This window comes from Labeo rohita, chromosome 16 (assembly GCF_022985175.1).
Source record: "Labeo rohita strain BAU-BD-2019 chromosome 16, IGBB_LRoh.1.0, whole genome shotgun sequence".
NCBI lineage: Eukaryota > Metazoa > Chordata > Actinopteri > Cypriniformes > Cyprinidae > Labeo > Labeo rohita.
Genome location: NC_066884.1, coordinates 5515115 through 5532326, shown reverse-complemented (window position 1 = coordinate 5532326; position 17212 = coordinate 5515115). Strand labels below are relative to the sequence as shown.

General features: G+C 36.8%; 1 protein-coding gene across 4 annotated transcripts; it reads left to right on the top strand.

Moving 5' to 3' along the window:
• The first annotated feature begins 5416 nt into the window (after positions 1-5416).
• LOC127179150 (protein rapunzel) lies at positions 5417-15692 on the top strand. Of its 4 annotated transcripts, XR_007829484.1 has the most exons (4): positions 5443-5630; positions 6140-6246; positions 7240-9614; positions 11590-11650. XR_007829484.1 is itself a non-coding variant. In XM_051132462.1 (3 exons), the coding sequence occupies exon 3, from the start codon at positions 12869-12871 to the stop codon at positions 14042-14044; it is 1176 nt and encodes a 391-aa protein (XP_050988419.1). In that variant the 5' UTR covers positions 5417-5630; positions 11590-11650; positions 12842-12868; the 3' UTR covers positions 14045-15692. The 4 variants fall into 4 exon arrangements, 2 of the variants coding, with proteins under 2 accessions (XP_050988419.1, XP_050988418.1); XM_051132462.1 differs by lacking the exons at positions 6140-6246; positions 7240-9614 and adding an exon at positions 12842-15692 and having other exon boundaries at positions 5417-5630; XR_007829483.1 differs by lacking the exon at positions 6140-6246 and having other exon boundaries at positions 5447-5630.
• Positions 15693-17212: the final 1520 nt, after the last annotated feature.

The window sequence follows — 17212 nt, the reverse complement described above, 5'->3', positions numbered from 1 at the left end:
TACTAAGCAGGCCTCTGACTTAGTTGGGGACACTTTATCTTCACACAATATTGTATTTTATTTTATTGTATTTGATTAACTACCTTTACCTGAAAATTGCCCTTGGCATTGTTAATGTACTATTTCCTATTTAATACTGTACAGCCGCCTTGATACAATTCTGTATGGTTAAAGGCGGTATATAAATAAAGGTGACTTGAATTGACTTATGTGCACAATAACTTTAATAATTGTAATCAGAATAATTTTTGGCATAAATTAATTTATGTAACAGCAAATCATGTCCAATAAATGTTCTGCATATTGGTTATACAGCATTAGCTGTAAAAAAAAAAAAAAAAAAAAAAAAAAGAAAAAAAAAAAAGATCTTTCTTGCAGTCCTCAAACTGCTGAAAAAAAGAGAAACAAATCATCTCATGAGATGTGATTAATCTTTGTTGTGCTCTCTGTGGTTATTTATTTTGGGATGTGAGTTTAGTTTCATCTGAATGTGACGGGGTCAAGAGCGTGAGAAAGTAGAGGAAAGAAATAAACATCAATGCAAACTGAAACATGCAGGAGGAAATTGCTGGGATTAACAAATGGCAGAATAAAATGAACTTTATAAGTAACTCCCTGTGCACTGCAAAGTTACTTTGCAAAAATACTTTGTGAAAGCATCCACAAAAATGGCTGGTGCATTGAAACTGTAAATGGCGTGTTGATCTTTCTTTATGAGTGCAGACAGCTGAATGTTTTCTTATGGATTTCATAACTTTTTTTTACCCAGTTCATATAAACACTGTACTGGACAGCATTTCACAATACGTACAGATGTCTCATACAAAATATCCCTATGATGCACTTAATATTTGTCTTTCAAACTACCACAAACATACTGTATGTGAAATTTGAAACCAACGACCCTTTTGGCTAAAGCACACAGTGAAAACTTGTCTGACAGGAACTGGCCAAACACACATGGGAGTCATATGGGAGGTGAGGGCAGATCTGGTGTGGATTCCAGCGAACTTTATCTCTGGACTGTAAATGGCTTATTAAAGACTTTTATCTGTCAAGTGATTACCATGCAATTAATCCTGGACTGTCTTCCAGATCCCAGATGCTATTCATCTCTTTGTTTAAGGTTTAATGATTTATACACTTATTCAAATCTGTAAATAAAACAAGCATCATTGGAATATGTTTTACAAGAAAATACTTGTTTACATGTTTAATTCAAAGTGTTACTTGACATTTTTTCCTTATACACAAGATGTATTTTTTAAGTGTACTAAAGTAATATTTTAACGGGTAACAGGGCGGGGAATTTTAGACCTGACATTTAAACGTTAAGTAATATTTAATCAGCTGGCAATGAACAACCTGCTTTTTTTAGCTTCTTTCCTGACAAAACCACAAGAGTCATCTGTAATGCACAGCCTTCCTCTAGTTTTCTATCTGTCTGTTGCAGTGCTGACAGTCTAACGTTCATGCCGATGCGTTTTATCTCTGAGTTCTTGGTGGAGCACCACATGATCACCAAAGTGACCTTGTACTGTGATAAAACCCAAACAAAGTGGATGACAATAAACATCCTTCAGGCAATAACATTGGATTCACATAACAATTTCTGTACAAATAGTTAGACGTCATATTTTAAATTCACAGCTATGAATCATATCTGTTTCATGAGGACAAGCAGAATGAGATGACAAACTAAGGTTAAATAAGAAATGATCATAAATTAACTCCAATGGCCTTCACAGGACAAAACAGCCACGCATTAATGAAGAACCGCAAAGCGGTGACCTTCTCTTTTTCATTGCCGTCTGGGCTGTAATCGCATTTCCCATTTGCATAAGGTAGAGGTTTTTAAAGGGCAGAGAGATGCTTTAAGAAATGCAAATCAATACAGACATACATAAAGTCAGTCAAAACACTGCTAAACAACCTGGGATCCCATGGTCAAGTAGTTTAGCCTGGTTTAATGCATCCTGCTTTATTTAGCCATATTGTTATTATAGCTGATGTAAAATAAAATAAAATAAAATAAAATAAAAACAAAAGCTGTGTTTTAAAGAAAAATATCTATTTTATGTGGAATAAAGTGGCATTATATGAGATTTTTACTGCAGTCACTGCCATTTCCTATGAAACTTGTCCTGACCAGAGGAAGCAGAGATATTCAGGTCTGTCTTTAAAGCAGTGTTCATCCTTTGCCTTAAGCGAAATGACAGTAAATTTTTTCCATAATTCACTGAAAGCTCTCTGCTCATGTCCTGTGATCCGGAAGCAGCTGTTCCCTGACACTGCTTGTTAAAGAAGGAAAGGATGGACAAAGAATTAAACCAAAAAAAAAAAATTAGTCTGTCAAAAAAAAAAAAAGAGAGAGAGAGAAATAAATAAATAAATAAATAAGTATTACAGACGGTTCAATTGCTTACTTCATTAGGAAACACAATATACTAAGAGCCAGTGGGTGAAAACTTTTTAAATTTGAAGATCAGGGTAAATTTAGCTTATTTTTTCTTCTGGGAAACATGTAAGTATCTTCTGTAGCTTCTGAAGGTCATTATTAAGTGAAATAAGTATGATATTTAGGCAAAAATGTGCACATCTTCATATGGTTCAAAAGTTTTCACCCCATGGCTCTTCATGCATTGTTTGCTTCTGAAGCATCAGTGAGTGTTTGAACCTTCAGTAATAGTTGCATATGAGTCCCTCAGTTGCCCTCAGTGTGAAAAGATGGATCTCAAAATCATACAGTCGTTGGAAAGGCACACAAGGTACACAAAAAGGCTGAAAAAACAAAGAATTTGTGGGAGTTTTCTGAAGAAGGAAAGGAAAGGAAGGAAAGGATGTGACGTGTGGCCAAGTGCACACACACAGTAGTGAGAAGTGATCAAACACGCACACACACACCGTGAACACACACCCGGAACAGCGGGCAGTTTAACTGTGGATCATTCAGGTAAGAACACAGTATTAAGAATCAAGTGCATGTAAACTTTTGAACAGGGTCATTTTTATAAATTCAACTATTATTTTCTCTTACAGACTATATGTAAATGTCTTTTGTGTAAAATATCTTAGTCAGGTCAGTACTAAATAAAAAATAACATGCATTTTGTATGATCCCTCTTATTTCAACAAAAATGACAGCTGTTGTGAAGAGACCAGTGCTAAAAAATTTAACACAACACAATAATATACAGGAGCTCGTTTGCATTAGATATTTCCTCTTTTGTAAATACAGTACATCTTGTTTGTCTCACATGACAGACGTTGGCACATTTACAACGAAGTACGCACTGAATCTATTCCAACAAAACATTCAGAATGCACTTCAGTTTGGTAGCCAAGACAAACCACGATTACGTTTTGATGATACTTGGAAGACCAACCTCAATGATCCTTTAGTTTCAGTTAAGAAGACAAACCTGTCTGAATAATTTCTGCTTAACAGTTAGTCAACATGGCCTGCAGCTAATTCCCACATAAAATAATTCCCACAATTTACTCTTACACCTTCCCAACAGGCATGCTAATACTTGTTTACTCCTAGAAAAAAAATCTGCATCACTGTCTACTAGTACAGATTCATAAAATGAAAATGAAAAAGCCAAATATTTTTAATACTAAATCAGATTTTGCTTAATGCAAACAAGATCTATGTGAACCAAAGTGACATCTTGTGGCTGCATACATAAGCACTAGTCATAGTAACACATATTCTGAAAACAAGATGCACTATCATTACCGGTTTTATATTTAAGATCAGGATAAGAAAAAAAAACGTCATATGCCATAATAAAGCTAATGCTGTGGCGAATGCTGAGGCAAGCAACACCAGTACTATTGCTCATATTTGTTTTTCAAAACCCCTAAGCGTAAGCAATAAACTTGTGTCGCTCATAAATCACATCTAAGTTTTTCCATTTACTTTAATTAAACGCTAATAATAAATATTATCGATGATAAATTCATGCACTGAACTATACTCCCCCTTTCTGCACATTTTGCATAACTGTCAAATTGACAGATTTGTTGTTGTTGTTCTGACCAAAGTAAAAACTTAATCCACTTTTTTAAAACTTGACATCATGACTCATGATAAATTTGAAAAAAAAAAAAAAAAAAAAGCATGGGCAGGGATGTCAAATACTGAGAATGGCTATTCAGAAGACACGCCTAACAAGATATTAAAGCTGTTTTCAATCATTTCTTCAGTATTTCAGACCATCTTTGCCTTATAGTGTATGAACAACTCATGTGTTTTAGACAAAGAGACCACTGACAATTCAAACTATATTGTGTTTAAAAAATGTAAGCCTATGTAAACCACCAAGTGGTTTCTAAGTCATAGGTGAAAAATAATAGTACTCTTGTCAACAAGCAATGTAATCTGAGGTGTCATTCATGCCTGTAGGACAAACATTATACTTCTACTGGAAAGAATAGATCCTAAATCTGCCACAGCACACTCCAGGCCCTTTCTACCGTTTCTCATGCATGTGCACCAGCGGTCACACCCTGCATTACTGTTTACGTCACTGTTTATGAGCACAACTGATTTGCATAGTGCGAGATCTAACAGTGACATGCAGATTTGAAATGCTAAAGGCAGACCCTCTGTGATCCACAACAGCCCCCTACTGTTCTTCTACAGACGAGTCAATGCATGCCAGCGTGTCCCAGCGACCGCTTCAGCACAAAGGCTATGGGTTTGTCCGCCTGGCATGCTGAAAACAGTAGAGTCTTTCTTTGGCATGTAAAGCAGGGTGAAGGAAGTGACCTAGAAGCATCGGGCCCGCAAGGGCTGTTTTCACGCAAATTTCAGATTGCCTTGCTCGTCAAAGTTTCTACAGACTACAGCTTATTGATTTGCATAAAAAACAATGAATTTAACCCTTGATGCATGTGTCCGCTACAGTTTGAGCTATTCTGAGTGTGATATTACATGCAAATTTATTATCTTTGACATACATGCAATTCTGGTACATTTTTATGTCATTATGATTTTTATGACAGCATAAATTGCATTGGACAAATATGTAATGGAAATAAGTATATTCATATTTTGATGAAAGAAAAAACAATATATGCATGAGAGGGTTTATATTATATATAAAGTTATATAAATTCTAATGCTTTTTATAGTCTTTCATGCTCACCAAGGCTGTATTTTTTTGTTTCAAAAAACAGTAAAAATAGTAATATTCTATTAATTCTATTAATTCAAAAAACTGTTTGTTTCAGTTTATTTTAAGATTAATTTATTCAGTTTAGCATATTGTCGCACACAGAAGCCACAGTAAGTGTCTGTACCCATGACAACCCACGTAGAAGGGCAGAGCATGCAGGATGTTTGAAATGGAAAGACGCTTCTAAGCATTTCTGGCACTATAACACTGCATGCTGAATTTTCTCAAAGAAGGCATGTTTACAGGATGTTATCTGTCTGTGTGCCTGTCCCTCGTCTCTTCTAGTGGGCTCAGAGGAATGCTGGCAGGGGATGGAGTTAATCTGAAGGGGGAGTGCCGCAGGAGAGAGTCTATATATACATGTGGACCCTGGGAGGCTGGTGCTTTCAGTTGGACTCTGTTGGAACACTAGAGAACACCTCTGTACATTTCACCAGACTAACGGTGAGTTTTCTTTTTTTTTGGTCTTTGTCCATTTCCATTTATCATCCTTAGCTTTTTTCTTTTTTCATCTTTTGTTATTTTATTGGTGTAACTTCAAAAACTTGCTAGAGCATTGAGTAAAAAGTCATATAGATAAAAAAAAACTGACCTTTAAAATAGCTGGCCTGTGATCTATGGTTTTTGTTACGAACATTTGGAGAAAACACTGTGGGAATCTTTGTGATGTAGATGTCAGTCAATATTGACTTAAGGACAACATCCTGCCATATTATGACCAAATAATACTGGATGTTGTGCTTAAGTCAATATACTGAGTGCCACGAAGCTCTAAGCAGCATTTGGATAGAAATAAGGGATGTGGCTCTGAACTTGAACAGTTCCTCTTTTTTAGAATCAGTTGGTTGGTTCCTTTCCTTTTTTTACACGGAGTAGAAGCATCAAAAACTGTGTTTTCTTTTACAAATTATTAGATTGAACTTCTTTTATACTTTTTTCCCTACATTTTGAAGTCATTTTCCTTTTCAAATCGGACACATCCTGGAGTTTTAATTTCAAAGCCATCTTAATTATTCTTACAAAGGAGGACTTGAAACAATCAGGATCATTGTATTGTTCAGTAAGTATTGTTTTGCTCCTAATTCCATTGAGATCTGAATGCTCTTCTAAAAGATGCATTGTTGAGTCATAAATTCCAAATACGAGTTCTACATGCTTATCATTCATAATAATAGCTACTGAATTACCATGATTGTTCACCTAATCCACTAAATCATTACGTGAGGCATAATGCCAGATTAAGTCTTTGATCTTTGAAATATGTTTATCAAATGTCAAGTTTAGTCTTGTATTTTTATTTGTGTTTACTTTGCATGTAAAAATCTGAGTCATATGGTATAGAATATGGTTTCACCGCAGGACAAGTGTATTGGTTACAGATTTTCTCAGATCTGGGTGTGCCTTTTTTTCTGTATATTGAGTCTTGGGAAATTAGATACGAGTGTGAGATCATCTCCCTTGTGTAATCGAAGTGCCCAGAAATGTCCTGAAATGCTTAACAGCTAAAGCCGTCAAATATATTTTCCCAGCAACCCCTGCTGAAAACATCTGCTTTGCTATACATCTGGGTTTAAATGCTGAATTATTCCCCAAAGAAGGGGAGTGAACAGCTCTCCAATTCATGACGACTGTGTGCTCATAGTACTATAATAAAGTGTGCTTTGAAACACAAAAAACTTTGTTTGCTCATGTTTGCTTTTAATTCCAGTCAAAATTCTTACACCTGATCTCACTGATCTGTCTTTATTGTTGTATAATTTGCTGAGACTTAGCTGGCGGGGTGTAAGGTGGAACAGGACATGCCCGAACAAGACCAGAAATTTTTCTTTTTCTTTTTTTCAAATGGCTCGAGCCCATGGAAAACATGTATAAATGTACAAACACTCTGGTATTTCTGCCCCTGTGGTCTGGCTGTCCAATTCATCTCAGGTTGCTGTTAAGGTCCCATCCTGAGCAAACAAATATGACCCTTAGAAATGTCTCCATTGATTTTAGTATTGATTTTTATGTTGTGGCTTCCACTTTATGATACATATGCCTTGATCTGTTACAGACAAGGGTAAGAAGGATAAGACGGCCTCTCTGCTTTGAACCACAATGAATCGGGTGGAAGAATGGGTTTTGGAGAACAAGGACAAGATCGAGAAAGGAGTGGAAATCATGGGCCAAGGCTGCGAGGTTTTAGCAGCCACTGTGGGACAGTTCCACCCCATCCTGGAGGCCGTGTTTTTGGCCTCGGCTGAGCTCCTCGGTAACCCAGAAGGCAAAGAGGCCAAGTTCCTTGCTGAGCAGTTTGAAAAGATCAACCAGAAACTTGAAGGTATTCAAGATGAAATCGACCAAATCGCTTTGGAGTTGCAGCGGACGACCATGAACAAGCAGAACTTTGACCGTGAGGCGAAGATAATCAGTCAGTACGAGAAGTTTCAAGACTTTGTCAATGCTAAGCCCAAGTTCAAGGAGAAGAAGAAGGAGAAGTTTATAACCCAGTATGAGAACACTGGTGGTGATCTGAACATTGACTCCTTGTACAATGCTGTAACTGGAGAGAACATCTCTGGAGATGCCATGTTGGACACGGTGGTGACCACAGAGCAAAGGAGCAGGAAGCCAGTGGAGGAGTTCTGTGCCAGACTGAAGAAGCTATTTGTCATGGGAATTATAGCAGTCATGGGTCACGCCGCCCTAAAAGAGGGAGCGGTAGGCGAGGCCATGGTGAAGAAATGGCAAGATCGCATGGAAGATGTAGAGACACGCATGAAAGCGGCGGTGGATGACTGCATTCAGAATTTCCCTCTGCAGGCCAAGACGGATGTGGAGCATGAGCTTCTGGAGCACCAAGCCAACGTTGACCCAGAATTCACGGGATTTATACTGGATATCCTTGCGAAGAAATACTACTGGGTTTCCTGGTCCGTCCGGGTCTTCAACCACAGTGGCATATTCTTCTGGAATTGGCTCGCTGGCAAGAAGTACCATGGAAGTGGTGGAGGTGGCAACTTTTTTGATCTTCTGACCCCGAACAACATCAGAATCGTTGTGTCTTTCAGTGCCAACCCAAAACCGATTAACAAGAGCCAGATTGTAGATCAGATAGAGATGCAAAAGTTGAAGGGGAACATGCAGTCTGTCGCTCAGACGCTGTATAAGACGCTTCCCGATACTGTGGTCCATGCCATTAGCTGCTATAAGAAAGTAGAAGAGAAAAACAACTTCCAGCCAGAATGTTTCTACTTTGGGAGGCACAAACGGGCATACCTGTGCATTCATTCTGAATAGACATGCGAAACACTAAATTGGCAATCTACGTATACTTCTGTTTTAGAAATTGTGATTGTATTACATAGTTGAGCATTATAAAGCAAACGCTGACTGAATTCTTACTGCGCACCTACAAATGAGAAAGTATATTATCGCTGGTTCACTTTATTTTTGCATGTCAATGCATAAAAGGACCATATGTGTGTGACCAAACATAAATGCGTACATTTTAGATAAAAAATTATATGTTTTGTAGTTTAGAATACATTTGAAAGAGCCGTCGTGTGGATAAATCTTCAACGATCAACAGACTCATGGGGGTTTTATTGTTAGTCGTGGTGTTTACAATCAAACAGCATTTCATTTAAACTTTAGATTGTAGTAAAATTCCTCACTGGAAATTTTTTTTTATTTTCAAATGAAATATAATGAGCTTTCAAGTAACTAGCTATATATACTCTGTAACCCAAAAATCATGTCCATTTCTTGTTTATGATGATATGTATTCACAAATAAAACAAGTATAATCTAGAAATGTGTTTCAAAGTATCAACAGCCATTCAGATGCGTTTAAGTTATGGATCTTATTCAACATACTTTTTAACTGTAATTTGATGTATGTCAATCCATCACAGCCTTGCAAGGTTAATATAAGGTTCATATCTTAAAGGAAAAGTATAAGAGGCTAAGAGATATTTTAGAGAGATGATTTCCCGTTACAAAACATATTATGGTAACCATTAATGTAAATAATTAAAGGGCAAGACTTACATTCTTGAACATGCACTATGGTATTTTTGTGAAAACTGTGGTTACTACGGTAAATAAGAGGTAGAGGACAATACCTAAGTCATTCTCCTTCACAATAGCAACAAAAGATGTACTATGATAATTTGGTGCAAACCATCGTACATTTTGTACTTTTTATACTTAAATATTTATTTTACACCAGACACATAAACCATACTATCCTATTCAGGTGGAAACTGTTACAGTTGTACATTCTGTAATGGATAAAGGTCAATACTTAAAATTCCTTCAGAGTGTAGTAGAAGGGTGTGCCACACGCTTTAGAGAAGAACCAGCGCATGATCAGACGTTGTGCGAGACAGATCAGCGTGAACTTTTGCTTTATTTTATTCAAAGCCATTCGTGATCGATTGGAAGGTGAGTTTGGTTCATAACAGAACGTATTTGCTCTCTAAACGTCAGTAACATGACGATTTCGTTGGTCTGTGCACTGTAGTTTCAGTTTTTACTCATGAAAACTTTTTGGGCGTTTCTCTTCACAGTCTGATGTCCTCCTGTGACATTTTCTTCAGCTCGCAACGTCGATGTGTTTTAAACACGAGTGAGCTGCATACCGGATCGATTTTTCACGCTAAAATGAACTTCTTTGTAATTTAATTGCATTTGTTATCGTTCTGAAGAACACTGAGGGTTTGTTTAACTATTATCGGTGGGGTGCAGTCTCAACCAGGAAGTGTTTATGTCAACAGGCATTGTAATAACTTTTCCAGCCTGATATGTAAACTAAATCCTATCTGAAGGGAACATTTATTCGCTTCACTTTCTTAAGTGTCGGTGGATATGTTGTTATGAACTAATCTGTATGCTGAGGAAACCAAGGACTGATTAACCTACCTCTGCGTCAGTGGGGTGCAGGTACGGGGCAACGTAGAGTCAGTCGGTCGTTATCGTAAAATAAACCGGTCTTTTGTCTCTCTGAAGCTGTTTGTTTTGCAAAAATTACCAACGGACATTTTGACTGTATGATGTCCCACGTATTATACAACGACTGCTTAACAAACAAACACAAAATTAAATAAAAAACACACATATTTACATGTGAAAGAGTATTCAGTTTAAATAATTTGTAAAAACCGCGAAGGTTTTTAAAAAAAGTTTTCTGGACTAACGGTCAGTTGCCCTGGACAACGGTTATGGAAATATTTGACGCCCGCCTGAGATTGACCAATCAGATTCAAGTATTCGAGACAGCTTCTTTAATGCCGTTAAATTACCATGAATTTATCCCAGTTACATCATATATGTTTGGATATTTACTTGTTCAGCAACATTAACTATAGCTAAAATTGTAACCACATAATTTTATTTGAAATTGTGCTATGTTGGATTGTAACCCATAGGAGAGCTGACGTCTTAATATGTGTTTGTTATGAATTCAGGCTATAAGCTAATGGGTCCACTTAGTGTATTAAATGAGTCATTCATTTTGCATGATCCATGCCAACAGATCTTTACAATGGTCAGCATTTCAAATATGCATTCAGGTCTATTTTGGCTGAGTGGTGAACACTGCAAAATTAGTGAGATTTCATCTTGTAACAGTGGAATGTAGCTACTGCCCAGTGAAAAAAGCATAATGTGAGTGTCTGGAGAGAAGCTGACATGGTGTTTTCCTTGTCTAGTTTCCATGGTTACTGAGGTGCTTTGGAAAAAAAGGTTCTTGCTCAGCTAGTTGAACTAGCCTGCTAATCATTTCCACACCTGTGTTGGCACCAGCTAGAAACGTTAATGGAAAATCATCAGTTGTTTAGGTGAATGTTATCATGATTGTATATGGTATATTGTAAGCATTTATTCAGACATCTTACGTAAGAGTATAGAATCTCATTCTATTTAATATTACACTACCAGTCAAAAGTTTGCACACGCCTACACAAAACTTTATCGTAAGACATTAATGTCTAGATCACAAGATGTTAAGTCAGTCATATGTCCAAACTTTGGTCTGGTAGTGCATATGACCTTCTAGGAAGTTTTAAAAAGACCCAGCACACTATTTTGTTCTCTTAACAAAAAAAGCAAAGCTTTGTTTAGGCCTACTGTGTGTTGCATCATTAACATTTGTAAAAGGGGAAATCCATGTAAACCATTAAAATTGAAATGTCTTGTTTTATTTTACTGTGTGACTAAGTGTTCAAACATGATTTGACAATTCTTTTAGTGAATGTTTGAATTGAATGAATGCATCTGGCCCATTTCTTTCATGAATGTGTAGGTGTGGTTTTCAGGACGAGCGAGCCTCTGTTAGCATGTGCACATACACCTGGTGTATATTGTTTCTGCTTTTATGGTTTTGAAAAACACATTTCTCATTTCCTTTATCTTTTTACAGCAAGCCCACCCTGACTCACACTGACCACTCAAAGGTTGAGAGGAAACAAGGACTGACACATGTAAGTTTCTTTCATATACCACTCTCAGAAGACAAAGGCCTCATTTACTAAAGGATAGCTGACTGGATAGCTATTTTGTGTATTTTTACAAAATTAAGTATGCTGAAATGCACTAACATTTGGTATTACAACATGTAAAAGCCTCCTTTAAATATGGGTGTGGTTTTGGTTATTTTGTAGTAAATCACCTGCAATATGGCCTTGAAGCCCTATGCAATTTGTTAGATTGCACAAGCAAATTAGTAGCCTTAGTAAATCAGAGCCTTAGAGAAATAGTTCACTGAAAAAAAAATGCTGGAAATGTACTTAGCCTCAGGCCTTTCAATGAGTTTATTGCTTTTGAGAAATGTAGCATTACATCACTTGCTCATCAATGGATCCTCTGCAGTGAATGGGTGCCGTCAGAATGAGTGTCCAAACAGTTGATTACAACATCACAATAATCCACAAGTAATCCACATGACTCCAGTCTATCAGTTAATGTCTTGTGAAGCAAAAAGCTGCATATTTGTAAACGATTCCATTAATAACATGTTTTTACTTCAAACTGTTGTTTCTGGTTTGTTGTTGTTTTTATCAGCTTTATGTTATTTATATTTATATTATTTAGCAGTTTGTCATTGCATGCTGGTTTCTGGTTTGCTGGATCTCAGCATGGGATGCTGGTTTGCTGGATCCCAGCATTTGATGATGGTTGCTGGTCCACCAGCTAGACCAGCTCTATACCAGCACTAATCAGCATAAACTAGCACTATATCAGCATAAATCAGCCTGGACCAGCATTATTCCAGCACTATACCAGCATAAACCAGCCTGGACCAGCACTAACTAGCATAAACTAGCACTATATCAGCATAAATCAGCCTGGACCAGCATTATTCCAGCACTATACAAGCATGAACTAGCACTATACCAGCATAAACCAGCCTGGACCAGCACTAACTGGTTTATGCTGGATTTTTCAGCAGGGTGGTCTCTCATTCTGACAACACCCATTCACTGCAGAGGATCCATTGATGTAATGCTAAATTTCTCCAAATCTGTTCCGATGAAGAAATGAACTCATTTACATTTTGGTTAGCCTGAGGGTGAGTACATTTTTAGCAAATTGGCATTTTTGAGTGAACTATTCCTTTAAATGATGGTGTTTTTTAAGTATTTTTAATAATGTAATGATCTTATTTTACACAGAGATATTTTTGCTGTTGAAACTGAAAGATGGCCGAACAACTGCAGAAACTTGTTGCACAGAAGAAGGATGTTGTCGAGACGGTCATGGAAGTGTTTGAGCAGGGGGCGGAAGTGGTGGCCAGCATCGCTGGAGATCTGTTCCCCGTGTTCTCCATCGCAGCTCCGATCGTAAAGCTGGCTCTGGATAACGTGGAAAGCAAAGAGGCGGAGTACATGAAGGAGCAGTTCCAGAAAGTCCGAGATCGTCTAGAAGTCGTCTCTGAAGAAGTCCAGCAAATAAACCAGGAGATCAAGAAGAGCGGTGTAGATGCCACCTATTTCTCCGTGGAGGAAAATCTGACCAACCAATTCCGCAAATTCATGGACGTCCTGAATGCGAAACCTAAATTCAGGGAGGTCAGAAAGAAAACGTTCCTGGATCACTTCAACAGGACAGGCAGTGATAAAAATCTGCACACTTTATATAATGCCGTAACCGGAGATAACTTCTCAGGAGAGTCTGTGCTGGAAATCACTCTGAACTATGAGCAAAAGAGCCGTAGGGCAGTGGAGGAGTTTTGTGCTACCCTCAAAAAGTTGTTCTGCGTCGGTTTGATTGCTTTACTGGGACATGCAGCGTTGAAAGGCAATGATGATGAGGAGAAGCTGCTTCAAGAGTGGAGCGAGAAGATGAAAGTGGTGCAGGATAAAATGAATGTCGTGATCGAAGACTGCATCAATAGCTTTCCGACGCAGGCCGAGCTGGATGCCAAACGCATAGTGAGAGACCAAAGCGACAAAAGCAACCAGCAACTGGCCGACTTGCTGGTAGAGCACCTGAAAAAGAAGTACGACTGGGTTTGCTGGTCAGTCCGCGTCTTTAGCTCCCCCACCGGCTTGTTCACCAACAAGAAAGACTTCCACGGTTTAACGGGAAAGAGTCGCTTTCAAGTGCCGTCGTCAGATGACAAGCTAAACGTTGTGGTCTCCTACAGCGCCTCACCTGAACCTGTTGATAAAGCCCGGATACAGAGCCTGATTTTGGAGCAGAAGAAGATCATGATGACGCCGTTGGCTGAACTGCTTTTTGAGACAATCCCTGTCAGTGTGGTTCACACAATCAAGACCTCATGCAAAGAGCTGGGCTTCTCCAGCAGCTTCTCGGACGAGCTGCACTTCTTTGAGGAGTTCAAGAACTACTGTGTCTTTCTTCATTCTGCTTAAACAAAGAGGGGAAATAGGAATAGTATGATTAACAGAAATACTATGATTAAATCACTATAATTAGACTATGACCAAAATCAACTATTGTACTCTACACTCTTTCTTTTTTCATCTTTTTTCCTAGTTTTTTGACCTTTATCTCTGCTTGTTTTAAAGCTGTAAATGAACACTTTATTATATCATATTTGTGTTTTAATATACCAAGTGTGTCATACTCCCTTATTAGTGTATTTTTTGGGTGATAGTAGGGTTTTAGGGACAAGGCTGGTAAAATAGGTCAGGCAGCTCACCAACAGACCGTCCACGTTCACTGATTGTATGCAAAATGTTTACACAGTTGTGGTTAAAAGTTAAGAGGAAAAGTTTTCACATTTTTAACATTTAACATTTTTGACAGAAATATTTCTAGGTCTTTAGATATTCTCAAGCAAAAGTTTTTCCCCCCTTTTTTTTAAATAGTTACTATTTTACTATTATACTATTTAAAATAGTTTAAAAAGTTCTTACCTTAATATATGCATAAAGTAAGGAGTAAGAATAAATAAATAAATAATACATAAAACCAACAAAATTAAAGAACAAAGCATAGCAAAGCATAGAAAATAGGTCTCATTTTTTTTTTCGCTTTATTAGTTTGTCTGACCTATTAATACTTTTAATATTTGGATGGACTTTTGATTACAAAGTCTGTGCACATTTTTCAACTGTGTTTTCTGTGTGTTAGCAGGGATTGCTGCATCTTTTTTCTGCGCCAATCTATTATTGTGCTTTAATCTATATCAGATTTTACTTGCCCATAAATGGCATGGCAAAACAACACTTTACCAGTCAGTCAGGTCTCTTTCTGTCTAAGTAGGCAGTTCTTGCCTGTAATTTACAAGTAAACTAGACTGTCTGGTAAGATTACTCTAGAACAAATTTCACTACCATCAAAGGTTTAGACAAAAAACCTGCACAAGTGACCACTATAGATTCTGACTGAGCACTCTGAGTACTCTATTGTTCCTTAATTAAATACATGCATTTAGCAAGGATGCAATAAACTGATCAAAACTGACAGTTTAGACATTTATAATGTTATAAAAGATTTCTATTTCAAATAAATATTCATTTAAAAATCAACAGTGGTAATAAATGTTTCTTGAGCAGCAAATCAGCATATTAGAATGATTTCTGAATGATCATGCGATACTGGAGATAAATAACGATGCTGAAAATTCAGCTTTGCATCACAGGAATAAATTACATGTTAAAATAGATTCAAATGTAAAACAGTTATTTTAAATTGCAATAATATTTACAATATTACTGTTTTTACTGTACTTTTGTGTCAAATATGCAGCCTTAGTGATCATAAGAAATTTTCAGAAACATTAAAAAATCATACCAACCTCAAACGTTTGAATGGTTGAATGTTAAGTAATCATATTAGCACATTCCTGAAGTGTATTAAAGTCCCTTCTACACATCATAGATGACACAACATCGAAATTTACGCTATTTACTTTACTAAAGGATCATTCTAAGTGAAACTATCAAAGTAGAATCTGTCAAATCTGCCTGTTATTATCAGACATACAGATGTGGTAAAGAAGTATGCAACCTACATTTTCTCTTGCTATTGTTTAATAAAACAATCCATAAATCAGTCTAACGTTTCTTATATATACATATACATGTTTTTGTGTCTGTGTTTAACATTATCACTGTTCAAGCGCTCATGGTAGAGATATAGAATCCCCTACCACCACATTATTGGATTTAGACACTTCAAAGATTCTGTTACAGACTGTTTCAGATGAAATCTGATAACTTGAGCTCTCGGGGAAAACATTTCCACACATGATCTGTTCTGCACTTCTTACAGTCTTTGAAAGGCAGGACTGCACTGATATGACTTAAACATTTTAAGGGTTTGTTCTGATCATTTAAGCCTTAAAGTCTTGCACAGAATGTTCAGCATTAAAAATGTAACCAACAGAGTCATCATGACATTTGCATATATATGCATACTGAAAAGAGATTGGTATTGTCTTCCATGCATACTATTTATATCCATCCTTACACTGCACACTGACCGTTGATTCTCGTGTGCAGCTGACTGATGATGTGAAACGATTTGGCATTTCATTTACACAGAGCCAAGGCTGAAATGCAAGCTTACCGAAAATGTCATCACTATTCTTTTGCTGCCTTGCAAGCAGTGATATTTCCTTCATAAAATAACAATCCAATAATTTCATCACTTGTTATATATGGTGCAAAATATGAACAAAACTTCATTTTTTCCATTATGGAGTTCTTCCTAAAGCATCTTTAGACAACAAACTAGTTGTTGCTGGACAGCTGTAATGTTGTACCTTCTCCTACACTCCATGTTTCACTGGGTGTAGAAATAGATTTACTGCGAAACACCCATCAAACCCTGTAATTATGCACAAGAGCCACAAACGGATCTATTATTATCTTAGGATTTGTCCCACCCAATGACAGTGGCCAAAAACAAACCTAGAATAGAAAACAAAAATGCCAGCACTTTACATTTAAAAGCAAAGACAACAATATTATAATTGAACACTACAGATTCATATAAAATCACTGCTATACTGTATAAAAAATTCGTAAAAACAGGGCGAAATGTACTGTAAGAAAATGTGATTAATGTGTTTTACCTGTATTTTAATTTTTGAAATGTGGACAAAAATGCTTAAAAATTACTATATTTCTTGCTTAAAATGAACCCAAAATAGGTTGGAAATTAACATTTATTAGTAGTAATTATGTGTCTGATTTACAACCTATTTTAGGTTCATTTTAAGCCAGCCATATAGTAATTTTTAAACAATAGTTGAGTTACATAAAACTACCCAGAATGCAGGGTTAAACATTTAACCCAACCGCTGGGTAAAAACAAACCAGTCGCTGGGTTTGTCCATATTTCACCCAGCACTGGGTTGTTTTTAACCTAGAATATTTAGAGTGTACTTTTAAAAAACTTAATGTTTAATATGTGCTATTTGTCATTTCTTTATAATTAATAACTAGCAATTTCTGAGTGGAAACTGTTTCTACACTTTTTTTCAGTGTAGATGGGAATGTTCTAAAATACATTATTAATTGTAGAATGATGATTGCAAAGCAAATCATGACAAAGCATAAGCTATAAAC